The sequence below is a fragment of the Miniopterus natalensis genome, chromosome 2 (genome assembly GCF_054644295.1).
Source record: "Miniopterus natalensis isolate mMinNat1 chromosome 2, mMinNat1.hap1, whole genome shotgun sequence".
NCBI classification, from domain to species: Eukaryota; Metazoa; Chordata; class Mammalia; order Chiroptera; family Miniopteridae; genus Miniopterus; species Miniopterus natalensis.
Genome location: NC_142082.1, coordinates 100,675,862 through 100,692,445, shown reverse-complemented (window position 1 = coordinate 100,692,445; position 16,584 = coordinate 100,675,862). Strand labels below are relative to the sequence as shown.

The 16,584-nt window shown below is 41.6% G+C and overlaps 1 protein-coding gene across 1 annotated transcript in view; it reads right to left on the bottom strand.

Moving 5' to 3' along the window:
• The window catches only part of FLT1 (fms related receptor tyrosine kinase 1), a 178,788-nt gene that overhangs the window by 47,149 nt on the left and 115,055 nt on the right, over positions 1-16,584 (bottom strand). Inside the window, exon 15 of the mRNA XM_016209446.2 lies at positions 2,372-2,503. Coding sequence (XP_016064932.2) covers positions 2,372-2,503 — 132 coding nt within the window. The remainder of the gene's footprint in view (positions 1-2,371; positions 2,504-16,584) is intronic.

The window sequence follows — 16,584 nt, the reverse complement described above, 5'->3', positions numbered from 1 at the left end:
GCATTGGAGGAGGGTGAGAGGAGCAGTCTGTTTGAGGGGCTAAGAGATGATGTCAAGAGATGATAGGGATCAGAACATCTGCAATGACAGCTGATCTGGGCAATTCAAGTGAAAATTATCTTCCCTTTCCTCAAGAGCAAATGATATAGGCTGATAGAAACTTTCAGAACTTACCAGTGATGGCAGTATTCCCATCTGACTTTTCAGGAAAGCATAACATTAGTGGGAAAAGAATCAGAGTAGGAAATCTAACAGCAGGTGGAGAGAAAACCAAATAACAGGATAACTGAGTCTAAAAGCTCAACTTTATGCTAAGGCCTTGCAGACAAGTTCCTAAGGCACTTCAGGAATGAGAAGAATGGAGGAAGGATGGAAACCTAGAGTTTCCAAAGGCATGGGCTCAAGTCTCAGCCCCACTACCCATCTGTTGTGTGACTTTGGGCAAGTAATTTAAGCTCTTTGAGATTCCATCTTCCCATCTGTAGACTGAGGATACTACTACTTACTCCTTTGGACTCCTATGAAGTTAAAGGGATGAGCATATCAAGTGTCTGCACATAAAGACACTAAATAAATATTAGTTTCCTACTAAGTGCTGGGCATGGGTACGGGATACAAAGGTATGTCAGATACAGCTTATGATTCAGGAGGGAAGAAAAACATATCAGTGACTAAATAACAAAATGCAGAATAAAATGAGTTTGACTAAAGACTCAGGAACCATGTTGTGGGAGAGCAGAGAAGAGAATGAGAAGAGAGCATCTGACTTAGCTGTTCATCCTGGAGGATGTCACAGGGTAGAGAGCATCTACACAGGCCTGGAGGATAAGGAGGATTTGGATGAAATGGGGAGGAGCCTGGACAAAAGACCTCCCAGGCTGTGTTCACAGCCATTGCCCACCCACATTCAGACAGAAGTGGGTACAGACACCTGGGGAGTGAGGGCAGCTACATGGTGGGTTGGAGTGAGTCACTGCATATCTGCCATTCCCTGGCCACAGGATTTAGGTCAGTCATTTCATTTCTCTCTGGATTTTATAAGAACTGCTTTATGTATCTTGCAGGGTTGTGAGGATATGGGGGAAAATACCTTCTGGACTGAGGATTAGGAATCTTCCTTGCTCTCTGCTGCTACCCCTCTCTCAGATGAAGGTCCCTTCCTGGCCTGAAGCAGCTGCTCCCTGAGAATCATACCTGGAGTTCCTGCTAAGTGATGTTAACAGTCCTTTGAAGGAGGCGTTAAAGAGAGATTCACACTTAGTAACTTGTTTTCTCCCTGTGTAAGCAGAAAGGTTGAAATGATACTTTAAAACAAAGATTATTTGGGAGACAAATAAGGCCATTACTGAAAGTATGTGGGGATGCTACCATCGACTTTTTCTGAAAAAGTGTGAATTGGTGGTAGCATACTTTCAGAGTTTTCAGGAGACTCTAGAATAATTTCCTTGTAAAAGAAGGGGGTTGATAGTTTTTTTTAAAGGAGTCTGAATTCTCAGAGCTACAATCTTTAAGCACTGGAAGATACCAAGGCAGTGGTGTATATTGCCTTCTCCCTAGTTCCTCCCCCCAAAATACATACATATTCTGAAATCTACTGGGGAGCATTTGGAAATAAGCTACTGAACAAATTACATCTTTTCATGTAAAACCTCAATGCGCCATAGATAGTTACATCTAAGAGGTGCCAATTTAGTAATTTATGATGCTGTAACTGTTATGTTTTAGGTGATTCTTGGCATCAGAGAATTGAAATTGAGGTCTAAACTATTTTCTAAATGGAAGCCACATGGCCACAGCCCAGCGTAGGATTAGGCCTCTTTGGATTTTGCTGCTCAACAAACTATCTGAAGCCTATGTAGTTTTTTTTATTATGTGTTGCTTCTTTGTGATATTTTGCAGCCTACTTCATGTTAAAAAACAGCTTATGAAAAGTTTAGAAGATGTCTAACTTGTGGGAATTGGAAATGGAAAAAAATGAGTAACTTCCACTATGTAGTCCACCCCCCCCCCCCCCCCACACACACACCCATCGTCTTCCTTCTTGGATTTCTTTCTCACTGGTGTGGCCACTCCTGTCATTCTCTGTGGGCCAATGTCATCACACTGACAGCAGCTGGTTTTCTTCCGGGAACTACTTCTCCACAGAGACTGTGTTCAAATGGCTCTCAAGGGTGGCCGGCCAGGGTCCCCACCTTCTGCTTGCAGAGGGGAACCAGACAGGCTTTTCCCAGAGGGACAGCGGGAAGGGGGCGGGAGGTCAGGGAAAGGCACAGACAGGAGGGGCAGCAGGAGACGGGGAGGTGAAAAGTTAAACAAACAGGGAAATCGATGTCTGAGCAGTTTCTGGCTGCTTTCCGCAGCAGCTGTTTACCTTGAACGGTGAGGTAGGCTGAGCTCTCCACAGACCCCCTCTGGTTCGTGGCCCTGCACTGATAGACGCCCTCGTCCTCCTCTGTGGCTCTTTCAATAAACAGCGTGCTGCTCCCCGGCCCTAAAATAATGCCTGAGAAGTGAGAGACGTTTAGATTAGGGGGCCTGGATGACAAACAAAAACAGCTCCTTTGGTAACACAACCCCCTTCCTATCATTACGCATTCAGACAAGGAAATCCGAGCTCGGGCCAACCTGGGGCCAGACTGCTTATTTATTTTCTCTGGTGCAGGCTTTTTAATAGCACCTTTACCATCCCAGCAGGGCTCTGACCCCCAGCTCTAGGGATGCATCTGACCAAGGCCATTTGCTCTGTGAAAGAAATGAGGTGGGATTGCCATACCAAGCTTTGAAGAACAAATATCAGGGAGGTAGCGTTTCTAATAATAATAACTACCATTTACTCAGTGCCTGCTATGTGCTGGGCATTACAGGAGACACTTTCTATCTTCAGTTTAGAATCATCGTTAAGGTATTACGGTCTCCATTTTACTGATCTGGAAACTGAGATTTGGTGAGTCAAGCAACTTGACCAAGAGTGTACAGTTGGACTGAAAGCACATTTGTGGTGCATGGGTTAAGGGAAATCATGTTTCATTTAGCATAGTGGTAGAGAGCTTAGGCTATGTTTTAATCTAGGCCTTACTGCTTCGAGTTTTGTCACTTTTGGCAAGTTACTTAACCTTTCTAGATTTCAGTTTCCTCTGCCTTAAGATGAATATGAAAGCAGTTCCTCCTAGATAATGGGAAAATGAATGGCAAGTGCATGACACGTAATAAGAGTAAATATAAGCTTAAGCATCACTACCAAGCACAGTGTCATGAAACCAGCACCAGGAATCTTCAGACCCCAGTTTTGAGACCCAGTAGCTTCAACACCAAGTGCATATTGAGTGCTTGCTCTGCCACCAGTCTGTGTTAGAGACTGGAGCGGGGGGTGGAGAACAGGCTAAGATACGGTATCTGCTGAGGAAGGAAAATTAACTCATGCCAAACACACATATATATATATGTTCTCTCTCTTTTTTCTCCCTCTGACACACATCTATACCAGCAAACAAAAAATGTTGAATGAATAAGAATGAATAAATGTGGCATAGCATACACAATTAAATGCAAAGTTTGGGGTAGGGAGGGAGATCAATAAGGACAGGAATACTCAGGGGAGGCGGCTTGGAGAAATAGAAGGGGTGGGCCTTGGAATTTGAAGGGTTAGCAGAGGTTTCGGGAGAAAGGAAGGGTTGGCACTGAAACAAATATGCACTGAGTGCTTGTTCTGGAATAGTGATAAAGTGGGCCTGACCAGGCTGTAGGATATATTTTGTTAGTTTAAATAGTTTGTATTCCCCCTGATTATAACATATTCAATATAGAAAATTTGAAAAATATTGGGAAGCATAAAGAAAATGTAAAAAAAAAGAAAAACAACCAAACCTACAACCTTATCCCTCAGATATTTTTCCTTTAGTCTTTTAAGTGGACTTTTTTTATACAGTTGATTCATTCACATACTATTTTTGAGCTCCCACCATTATTAGATACTATTCTAGATGCTGGTGATACAATAAGAAGCAAGGCAAATAAATCCTTGCCTACAAAGGGCTTAAATTATAGTTTTAGGGAATTATTGATTTCAGAGAGAGGAAGGGAGAGGGGGAGAGAGAGAGAGAGAGATAGAAACATCAATGATGAGACAGTCATTGATTGGTTGCCTCCTGCACGCCCCCGGCTGAAGATCGAGCCCACAATCCAGGCATGTGCCCTGACTAGGAATCGAACCTTGATCTCCTGGATCCTAGGTCAAGGCTCAATTGCTGAGCCACACCGGGCCAGGGCTGAGGAAGCTATTTCAGATAGGGTGTTTTAGGAAGGCTCTCTGAGGAGGTGACATTTGAGCAGATACTTGAAAGATGCGAAAAGAGTGAGCCATTTGGAGATCTGGAAAAGGGCATTTTAGGCATAGGGAATTGCAAATATAAAGTCCCCAGGGCAAGAACTACCTTACAGAAAAGTGAAAAGACCACTGTGACTAGAGTAGAACAAGCACCAGCAGAGAGGAGAGCTAGGCAAGGCCCATAAGCCATGGTAAAGATTTAGGATTTTATTCTAAGCACAGAAGAAAGCCATTGGAGGGCTACAAGACTGTATGGGGACCAGGGTGGGAGCAGAGCGAGCAGTTGGCTACTGAAGTTATCCATGAAAGATATGTGGCTTTATCCTAGAGAGACTACGTTGGAAGTTGTAAGAATTGGTGGTTTGGGGGATATTTTTGAAGGCAGAACCAATCGGTTTGCTTATGGATTAGCATGTGGTACCTGAAAAGGAGTAATAAATTAATGGTTTGAATACCTGGGACAATAGTGGTACCTTTCCTGTGGGGGAGCAGGTTCAAGGGAGGAAAAGCAAGAGTTGTGTTTCACACATGGTTTGATGTGCCTATTACACATCTGAAAGGAGGTTTCATTGGGAGCTCAGGCAGGGGTTGGGGATTAGGGACAGCTCTATGGAATCAACATACAGAAGGCATGTGAAGCCATGGGGATGGAAATAAACTTCATTGGGTGTGAGTCCAGATAGAGAAGATAGCAACTCTGAAGGCTGAGCAGTGGGAATTTAGCGGAAGAGGAAGCAGCATAGAGACCAAGAAGGAGTAGCCCCAGAAGTGGCATAGATTTCCAGAAACAGATTAGGTCAAAAGCTCTTGATTCATAAGAACATTGCCTTCCAAAAAGATCATACCAATGAACACCTCAACAGCAGAGGATAAGAGACTAGTTTATCATCACCCTCCTGCCAGTACTGAGCAGTATCGCCTAAAAAATACAAAACACAAAACTTTGCTGATTTGATAGATGAAGATCATTGTCATTTTGTGTTTCTTTGCACATTCTTTCATGTGCTTGGTAGCCATTTTTATTTTTTATTATATTTAATTTTTTCCATCACCTTTTATGCCGTCTATGCCCTCTTCCACCTCCATCCATCCATTTTTATTTTTAAAGCACCTGTTTTGAGTAGTTGAAAATGTGAGCTCAGATTAAGGAGAGCTTTGAAATCCTGGCTGAGGAGCTGCCATTCAATGCAGAAGGAGAGAGAGGGTCACACAGATTTTTGAGCAGGGAAATGACATAAGGAAAGTAATGTTTAAGGAAGTTTAGTCTAGAAGGATAGTGCTGCATGGACAGGGACTGAGGAAAAAGTGGCATCTGGAAGGTCAGCTCACCAGCTGTAATTCAGGCAGGGGACAGTGAGGATCCAAATCTGGAGGGTGGAAAAGGAAGTGGAGAAGAAGAAATGGAAACAGACACTTTATAGCAACAGCCTAAAGGAATTGGTGCTTTACTGATACAGGAATAGACAGAGATGAGTCCTAGAGGGTTTCAATGTTCTAAGCCCAGATGACAGGGGCAAAAACAAGAGTCTGTAGCCTTGGCTAAACCATTTAATCTCTTTGTGGCTGTTACCCCACCTGTAACATGAGAATGGTACGTGCTTTGCCTATTTCATGGTATTGCTATGAGGTCAATTGAGATAATTCAAGTGAAGCTTTGAAGCTTTGAGAAGTTTAAGATATGGTATAAGTGGCAATCACAGAAAGTAGAAGTATGGCTGGGTCCTGAGTGGTCAGGGGCAATGAATGTTTATAATAGCAGCTATCTTCTTACCCATAATCATCTCTTGCAGCAGACCTGAACCTCAACCATTTTTCTATCACTCAAATCCCAATTTAAGGCTAATAGCATGAACAAATAAAGCCAAAGGACTTGAATTTCAGCCAAGGAGACAGATGTGTAATTGTGGCAGTCAGAGAATAGTGCCAAGAATGCTGATGAGCTAACATCATCTGGCACAGTTTCCTCTTTCCATCACATGGAGGAGAGGAGATAGGGTGAGAGGATGTCCCAAATGAACAAGCAAAGTTCTTCTTTCTGACTTGCCCTCACATTGGACCATAACAAATGGCACCGACATTGATGCGCCACCATCAGATAGGCCACTCAAAGTCTCATTCTCTACCCTTGCTACTTATTTCCCTTCTCATAAAAATAGGCCAGTTACTATCCTTATTATTTTTCTCATAATTCAAGTATTCTGCCCATATTTATTCATAGTTGCCTCCTTTAGTTTCTGTAATGCCTTAATCTATTGCTACTCGCTTTCTGTCACCCGATTCCTGTGATAAAGGCTCTGTTCTACTGAGGAACTCACCTTTTTTAAAGGGCTCTTTCTTTAGTTCAAATTTTTCATTGTGATTAATATTAAACATTAAAAAGTACAGACAGCCTGGCCGGGCGTGGCTCAGCGGTTGAGTGTTGACCTAGGATCCAGGCGATCAGGGTTCGATTCCCAGTCAGGGCACATGCCTGGGTTGTGGGCTTAATCAATGACTTTCTCATCATTGATGTTTCTCTCTCTCTCTCTCTCCCCCCCTCTCCTTTCCTCTCTCTGAAATCAATAGAGATATATTTTAAAAAATAAAAATAAAAAATAATTAAAAGTACAGACAAATATGACCCACCATCAAGATAATCAGATGTCAACATTTTGCCATATTTGCTTTAGACCCCCCTTTCTCTTTCATATGAATAAAATGTATAGCTTATCCCTTCCTTCCGCTCTCTCCAGAGGCACCACTATCCTGAAGTTGGTGCATGTCATTCTCGTGAATGCTTTTGTGCTTTTTTACATAGGGTTGGTATCTTTATAGAATATATAATATTGTTTTGTGGGTTTAAAATTCTAAATAAATACTATCATACAGTATGTATAATTTTTCAACTTGTTTTTTTCTGTTCAACAATGTTTTAATATTTATCCTTGTTACACATGCACATGGAGTTCATTTTTAACTGTACAATATTCCATTGTATGAAAAAGCCACAGATTTTTAAAAAATTACTTCTTTGCTAGAGAATAGATAGGTAGTTTTGACTTTTTTGCTACTTCAAAGAAGGCTACAATGCACATCTGACACAGCTATGTGTAAAGTTATGTGCATCTCCTTGTGCTGAGTTACAAGGTAATCCCATTTTCAACTCTACCAAGTATCACAAAATTGTTTTCCAAAAGAAACTAGTTTACATTAAAAAAATTTTTTTTTTTTAATCCTCACCCGAGGATATTTTTTCCATTGCTTTTCAGAGAGAGTAGAAGGGGGAGAGAGAGAGAGAAACATCAATGTGAGAGAGATACATCGATTGGCTGCCTTCCACATGCACCCAGACTGGGCCCGGGGACCGAGCCTGCAACCGAGGTATGTGCCCTTGGCTGGAATTAAACCCAGGACCCTCTAAGCACTGAGCCAAACTGGCTAGGCACCAGTTTATACTTTAACCAGCAATTAGTAAGAGCTTCCATTTCTCCACATACTTACCAATAATTAGTGTTATCAGATTTTTAAAAACAAAGGCATTTACTTGAATAATATATTTTCATAGTTGTACAGATATCTGTAAGTAAATTTTAACTAATTTCTTTTTAATTAATAATATATCTTGGCAATGTCCCCATAAGTTAATTTTTTAATTTATTTTAATTGTATTTTTCAGTTAGAGTTGACATTTAATATTATTTTATATTAGGTTTAGGTGTACAGCATAGCGGTTAGACAATTATATAATTTACGAAGTGATCTCCCGATAATTCTAGTACCCACCTGGCACCATACATAGTTATTACAATATTGCTGATTATATTTCCTATGCTGTACTTTACATCCCTATGACTATTTTGTAACTACCAATTTGTACTTCTTAATTCTTTTACCTTTTTCACCCATCCTCCCAACTCCCCACCTATCTGGTAACCATCAGTTTGTTCTCTGTATCTGTGAGTCTCTTTCTGTTTTGTTTGTTCCTTTATTTTGTTCTTTAGATTTCACGTATAAGTGAAATCATATGGTATTTGTTTTTCTCTGTCTGACTTAATTGACTTGGCATTATACCCTCTAGGTCCATCCATGTTGTTGTAAATAGTAAGATTTCATTTTTTTTATGGCCAAGTAACATTCCATTGGATACATGTACCATGCTTTCTTTATCCACTCATTTATGATGGGCACTTGGGTTACTTCCATATCTTGGCTATTATAAATAATGCTACAACAAACATAAGGGTGAATATATCTTTTTAGATTAGTGTTTTGGATTTCTTTGGATATATATCCGGAAGTGCAATTTTGAGTCATAAGGTAGTTCTATTTTTAATTTTTTGAGGAAACTTCATACTGTTTCCATAGTGGCTGCACCAATTTGTAATCCCACCAACAGTAGGAGTCTCCTTTTCTCCACATCCTTGCCAATACTTCTTCACTGATTTATTGATGATAGCCATTCTGACAAGTGTGAGGTAATATCTCATTATGGTTTTAATTTGCATTTCTCTGATGATTAGCAGCATTGAACATCTTTTCATATTGTGCCTATTGACCATCTGGATGTCCTCTTTGGGAGAAGTGTCTATCCATGTCGTATGCCTATATTTTAATTGGATTTTTTTGGTTTTGAGTTGTATAAGTTCTTTATAATTTTGAATATTAACCCTTTATCAGATGTATCATTGGCAAATATTTTCTACCATTAAGTAGATTGCATTTTTGCTTTGTTGATGGTTTCCTTTGCTGTGCAAAACCTTTTTTTTTTCCCCCCCAAGAACACAGGGGTTGTAAATTTAATTTCAGACAAAATAGAACTCATAGCCAGAACATCATCTAGGATACAAGTAGAATATAGTAGTGAATATATATATTTTTAAAAATTTATTATTATTATTTTTAAATTTATCTTTATTGTTGAAAGTATTACAGGTATCCCATTTTTTTCCTCCCATTGACCCCCTCCACCTCACCCCCACCCCCTCTCCAGGCCTTCACCCCATTATTTTCTGTGTCCACAGGTTATGCATATATGCATATAACTTCTTTGGTTAATCTCGTCCCACCAGCCACTCCCCACCCCTCTTCCCTCTTCCTTCTGAGATAATGACAGTTTGTTGTATGCTTCATGTCTCTGGGTCTGTTTTGTTTGTCACATTCTTTTGTTCATTAGCTGCTGCTTAAAGAAGGTCCTTCAACATTTCATGTAGTATTGGTTTAGTGATGAACTCCTTTAGCATTTTTGTTTTTTGCTTTTTATTAATCTGTGAAGTTCTTTATCTGACCTTCAGTTCTAAATGATAGCTTTGCTGGGTAGACTAATCTTGGTTGTAGGTTCTTGCTTTTCATCACTTTGAATATTTCTTGCTACCCCCTTCTGGCCTGCAAAGTTTCTATTGAGAAATCAGCTGACAGTTGAATGGGTGCTCCCTTGTAGGTAACTAACTGCTTTTCTCTTGCTGCTTTTAAGATTCTCTCTTAGTCTTTAACCTTTGGCATTTTAATTTTGATGAGTCTTGGTGTGGGCCTCTTTGGGTTCCTCCCATTTGGGATTCTTTGTGCTTCCTGGACTTGTATGTCTATTTCTTTCACCAGGTCGAGGAATTTTCCCGTCATTATTTTTTAAATAGGTTTTCAATTTCTTGCTCTCTTTCTTCTCCTTCTGTCACCCCCATAATAGGAATGTTGGGTTGCTTGAAGTTGCCCCAGAGACTCCTTACACTGTCTTCATAATTTTGGATTCTTTTTTCTTTTTGCTCTTCTGGTTGGGTGTTTTTTGCTTCCTCATATTCCAAATTGCTAATTTGATTCTCAGCATCCTCTACTCTACTGTTGATTCCCTGTAAATTATTCTTCCTTTCAGTTCGCATAGCCTTCATTTCTGACTGGTTCTTTATTATGTCATTGGTGATCTCACTAGTTTCCTTAATAGTCTTACTAAGATCCTTGAGCATCCTTATAACCATTGTTTTGAACTCTGTATCTAGTAGCTTACTTGGCTCCATTATATTTAGTTCTTTTTCTGGAGATTTCCTCTGTTCTTTAATTTGTGACATGTTTCTTTGCCTCCACATTTTGGCTGCTTTCTGGTGTTTGTTTCTATGTATTAAGTAGAGCTGCTATGTCTCTTGGAATTGGTAGAGTGGCTTTGTGTAGTAGATGTCCTGTAGGTCCCAGTGGTTCAGTCTCCCTAGTCACCTGAGCTGGGCCTTCCAGATGGTCCCCTGTGTGAGCTGTGTGCACTGTCCTGTTGTAGTTGAGCCTTGGTTGCTATTGGCATCACTGGGAGGAGTTGACTCCCAAGCCAGTTGGCTATGAGGACCAGCTGCAACTATAGCCAAAGAACTGCTGTGCTTAAGACTCCCCTATGGAACAACACTTACTTCAGTGGAGCTTTGGTGTTCACTGAGTCCACCCCTTGAGTGTGTCACTTGTGGATGTGGTAGGGTTGTAATCCAGTGTGGTCGAGCCTGACCACCAGATGCACTGTCTCTGGTGGAGGTGCTAAGTCAGCCTCTGCCTGTGCCCTGCCCAGGGCCACCCAGCATGAACTACACAGCAATCCATAGATGGCTGCTACTTGTGCTGGATGTGGAGGTGTCCAGGAGAGGCCAAGCTATGAACCAATGCAGGCTGCTGCTAGTGCCAGGTCTAGGGCTACTTACTGAGAGGTATGGGGTATGCTGAGGCCAGTTGCTGCTTGTTTGAGAGATTTTAGGAAAGTTCTAAGCATGAGGCTGGGAGGCCGCTTGCAGGTAGGGAGGGGTGGGTCTCTGGGAATCACCAGGACGGGACCAAAGGTGTGAGTCAGGTGCTGGTGATTCAAATATGGCTCGTGCCTACTGGCTCTGTAGGGGGGAGGGCTCGCCAAAGGAGCAATGGCTTCTGCCAGCTCTTCTGTCTGGGAGAAAGCTGCCCCTCCAGCTCTTTCCCTGATTCCAGGCAAGTTAGCTCCTCCCCAAATGTCCCAGTTTCCTTTCAAACTGCTGTCCAACACTGAAGCTCAGAGGGAGTGAGTCTGAGTGAGTTCGTGTGCGGGCCCTTAAAGAGGAGCTGCCTGGGGCTCCCGCACCCTCTGCATCCCTCAGGGACAGTCCCTGCTGGTTTTCACAGCCCGAAGTTGTGGGAACTTCTCTTCCCAGCCCTGGGGCCCTGGGCTGGGGGCCCAATGTGGGCCTGGGGCCCCTCGCTCCTCTGGGAAACCTCCACTGCCGGGATAGTCTCCTGGTTTTAAACTGCAGCACCAGGTGTGGGACCGCAGTGGCCTCCCTGAGATTCAGCCCTGATCCACCCGCGTCTCTGCCCCTCCTACCAGTCTCGATGCTTCTTCAGTTTCCTGGTTGTTGGACTTCTGTTCAGTTAGATTTCAGGAGATTCTGAGTGATGATTGTTCTGTATTTTAGTTGTAATTTTGATGTAACTGTGGGAGGCAGCAGGTACCATGGTTACCTATGCTGCCATCTTGTTGTCTCTCCTGGGCAAAACCTTTTTAGTTTAATGTAGTCCCATTTGTTTATTTTTTCTTTTGTTTTCCTTGCCAGAAGAGATATATAAGAAGAAATATTACTAAGAGAAATGTCAGACAGTTTACTGCCTATGCTTTGTTCTAGGAGTTTTATGGTTTTGAGTCTCACATTACATTTTTAATCCATTTGTAATTTATTCTTGTATATGGTGTAAGAAGGTGGCCTAATTTCATTTTTTTTTTTTTTTGCATGTATCTTTCTAATTTTCCCAGCACCATTTGCTGAATAGATTGTCTTTACCCTATTGTATATTCTTGCCTCCTTTTTCATATATTGATTGACCATATTGGCATTGGTTTATTTCTCGGCTCTCTATTCTGTTCCATTGACCTGTGTCTGCTTTTTGCCAGTACCATGGTGTTTTGATTCCTATAGCCTTGTAGTATAGCTTGATATCAGGTAATGTGATGCCTCCAACTTTGTTCTTCCTTTTCAAGATTGCTGTGGGTATTTGACATCTTTCGTGGTTCCACATAAATTTTAGGGTTATTTGTTCTAGCTCTGTGGAAAATACCATTGGTATTTTGATAAGGACTGCATTGGATCTATACATTGCTTTAGGTAGTACAGACATTTTAATGATATTAGTTTTTCCTATCCATGAGAGTGATATATATACTTCCATTTATTTGTATCTTCTTCAATTTATTTCTTTGATGTCTTATACTTTTCCAAATACAGGTCTTTTACCTCCTTGGTTAAATTTATTCCTAGGAAATTTTTGTTGCAATTGTAAATGGGATTGTTTTCTTAATTTCTCTTTCTGATAGTTCAGTATCGGTGTATAAAAATGCCACTGATTTCTAAATATTAATTTTGTATCCTGCTGCTCTGCTGAATTGATTTATCAGTTTGAGTAGTTTTTTGGTGGAATGTTTAGGGTTCTCTACATATAGTATCATGTCATCTGCAAATAATTACAGTTTTACTTCTTCCTTTCCAATTTGGATGCCTTTTATTTTTTTCTTGTTTGATTGCTGTAGCTACTGCTTCTAATATTATGTTGAATAAAAGTGGTGAAAGTGGACAACCCTATCTTGTCCCGTAAGGAAAATGCTTTTAGCTTTTTCCCATGGAGAACGATGTTAGCAGCATGTTTTTTAGCCTCCATATGTTTGTGTGTTTTTCAGCTTTTTCTTGTAACTGATTTTTAGTTACATACTATTGTGGTTAGAGAAGATGCCTGAGAGGGTTTCAATCTTCTTAAATTTATTGAGACTTGTTTTGTGGCTTAACATGTGGTCTATCTGGGAAGATGTTCCATGTGCACTTGAAAAGAATGTGTATTCTAATGCTTTGGGGTGAAATGGTCTGAAAATATAAATTAAACCCATCTAGTTGAGTGTGTCATTTAAGATCACTGTTTCCTCATTGATTTTTTGTCTGAAAGATCTATCCATTGATGTCAATGGGACGTTAAAATCCCCTACTATGACTGTATTACTGTAGTCTTGATTGCTTTTCATCACTTTAAGTATTTCATGCCAATCCCTTTTGGCCTGAAAAGTTTCTGTTGAGAAATCAGCTAACAGTGTTATGGGAGCTCTCTTGTAGGTAAATAACTGCTTTTCTGTTGCTGCTTTTAAGATTCTTTGTCTTTCACCTTTGCAAATTTAATTATGATGTGTCTTTGTGTGGGTCTCTTTGTATTTATCTTGTTTGGGACTCTCTGTTCTTCCTGGATGTGTATGTCTTTGTCTTTTGCTAGGTTAAGGAAGTTTTCAGTCATTTTTAAAAATAGGTTTTCAATCCCTCGCACCCTCTCTTCTCTTTTGGGTTCCCCTATGATGCCAGTGTTGTCACTCCAGAGGTCCCTTAGACTATTCTCATTTTTAAAATTATTTTTTCTTTTTGCTAGTCTGATTGGGTGTTTTCTGCTACCTTGTCTTCCAAATCACTGATTTGATCCTCTGCTGCATCAAATCTACTGTTGATTCCTTCCAGTGTATGTATGTATGTATTTATTTATTTACCTTTATTGTTGAGAGTATTACAAATGTCCCCTTTTTCCCCCATTGCCCCTCTCTACATGGTTCCCCCCATCCCAGGCTTTCACCACACTATTGTCTGTGTCCGTGGGCTATGCATTTAAGTTCTTTGATTAACCTCCTCCTGCCCTCCCTCCCCTCTTCCTTCTCAGATTTGTCATTCTACCATGTTTCCATGTCTCTGGATCTATTTTGTTTATCAGTTTATTTTATTTATTAGATTCCACATATAAGTGAGATTATGTGATACTTGTCTTTCTCTGACTGCCTTATTTCACTTAGCATAATACACTTCAAGTCCCTCCATGCTGTCCCAAAGGGTAAGAGATCCTTCCTTTTCTTTACAGCTGTATAGTATTCCATCATGTAAATGCCCCACAGCCTTTTTATCCACTCATCTACTTTTGGGCACTTGGGCTATTCTCAGATCTTAGCTATTGTAAATAGTGCTGCTATGAACATAGGGATGCATATATTCTTTCCTGATTGGTGTTTGGAGTTTCTTAGGACACATTCTTCATTTTGTTTATTTTATTCTTTATTTCGGACTTGTTCTTTATTATGGTTTGTATGTTCTTTTTTTGCTTGTTTGTTTCTGTTTATCCTCACCTGAGGATATTTCTTTCCATTGATTTTTAAAGAGAGTGGAAGGGAGGGAGGGAGGGGGAAAAGAGAGAGAGAGACATTGATGTAGAGAGACACATCGATTGGTTGCCTCCCAAATGTGCCCCAGGCCAGGATCAAACCTGCAACCCAGGTATGTGCCCTTGACCAGGAATCGAACCTGTGACCCTTTGCTGCTAGGGCCAATCCTCTAACCACTGAACAAACCGGCCAGGGCTGTATATCCTTTTTCATGCTTATTAGCTCTTTGCTGATGTTCTCACTGAGTTTATCTATTTTTCTTCTAAGTTCCTTGAGCATCCTTTTAACCAGTATTTTGAACTCTGTGTCTGATAGATTACTTGCCTCCATGTCATTTAATTGTTTTTCTAGAGATTTCACCTGTTCTTTTTATATGGGACATGTTTCTCTGTCTCCCATATTAGCTGCCTCTCTGTGTGTTTGTTTCTATGTATTAGGTAGATATGCTATTTCTCCCAGTCTTGGTAGGGTGGCCAAGGTGTTGTTTGAAACCATTGGCACAGTCTCCTTGAGCACCTGAGCCGGGTGCTCCAGTAGGGTCCCTTGTGTAGGTTGTGCATGCCTTTCTGTTGTAGTTGAGCCTTGATTTCTTTTGGCACATCAGTGGGTGGCACCCTCAGGCTGGCAGTCTGTGAGGACTGGCCACAACCATAGTGTACGAGCTGCTGTCATAGGCTTACTCCACAGAGCAGAATTTGCCAGTAGAGGCTGGTGCCTGCTGAGACCTCCCTTTGGGTATGTTGCTTGTGGATCTAATTAGGTGGTTCTCTGTTTTGGTCTGAAGCTGGCAACTGGGTATGTTGGTTCTGGGGTCTCTTGGGAGGAACTCTGGGGTGGATCTACATCAGATGCTGCCTGTGACAGGTCTGGGGCTGTTAGTAGCTACAAAGTGATCTGTGGTTGGTAGCTGCCTGTGCTGGGCTTGGATGTGTATGGGAAGGGCCATGTTGTGATCTGAGGTTGGCTGACGCCAGTACTGGACCTGCGGCAGGTCACTAAAAGACCCAAGGCACCCTGAGGTCTGCCATTGCCTGCTGGCTGCCCATAAGGCTCTGCTGCCGAAAGAGCCATGGACTGGGTAAGGCAGGGGTCTCAGGGAGTCTCCAGGGTAAGGCAAGTCATGTTCACTAGTAACTAGATTCAGATTTGGCATCAGTGCTGGGCGTGAGGCTACTCAGCAAAAATGTCACTACACCAAGGTCAACTGCTACTGCCTGGGGCCTGCAGACTTTTGTGGTGGGGCAGGGTCTCAGGGAGTCATCAGGGTAGAGGTAGTGGAGTTCAGGAGGCTAATGCAGATTCAGATTTGGTCATGTGGAGAGAGGGCTCAACACAGGGACAGTGGTGGCTATCCCTCCAGCCCTTGCCTCAAAACCACACAACTCAGTTATTCTCTCTCTGGCTCCCCTAGAGCCGCTGTTCCAAGATGAGCGCCTGCCAGTGAGAGTTTGTGTGCTGGCCCTTTAAGAGGACACCTGGGTTTCCAGCAGCCTTTTGTCTCAGTCAAACAGAATGAATCCCTGCTGATTTTCACAGCCAAGTGTTAGGAGGGTTCTTCTTCCCCAAACTGGTGTTTCAGCTGGGGTGCTTGGCATGGGGCTGAGACCCCTGCTCCTCAGGGGGAACATCTGCAGCTGAGACATCCCTCAGGATTCTCAACTGCCACATGTGGGTGTGGGGTGAGCTCATTTTGCATCTCCTCCCCTCTTTCTGTTCTTGATTTCACTCCTTTATATCCTTAGTTATAGGACTTCTGTTCAGTTAGTCTTCAGATGGTTATCCAGCTTGATTCTTCTGTACTTTAGTGGTAATTTTGATGTGGTCATGGCAGGAAGTGAGTGCAGTATCCATCTATTCTGTCATTTTGACTGGAACTCCAGATGTTTTAATTGATGGCAAAATGATAGGTGTGAAATGGCATCTTGCTGTGGGTTTAATTTACGTTTTTCTGATTACTAGTTAGGTAGACCATCTTTTCCCATTTTTGTTGGCCATTCAGGCTTTTTTTCCTGTGAATTGCCTGTTCATGTCTTTTGCCCATTTTTCTATTAGACTATTTGTCTTTTTCTCGGTGATTTCAGTTTTTTAAAATATGTTTTGGATACTGATGTTTGTTGGTTAA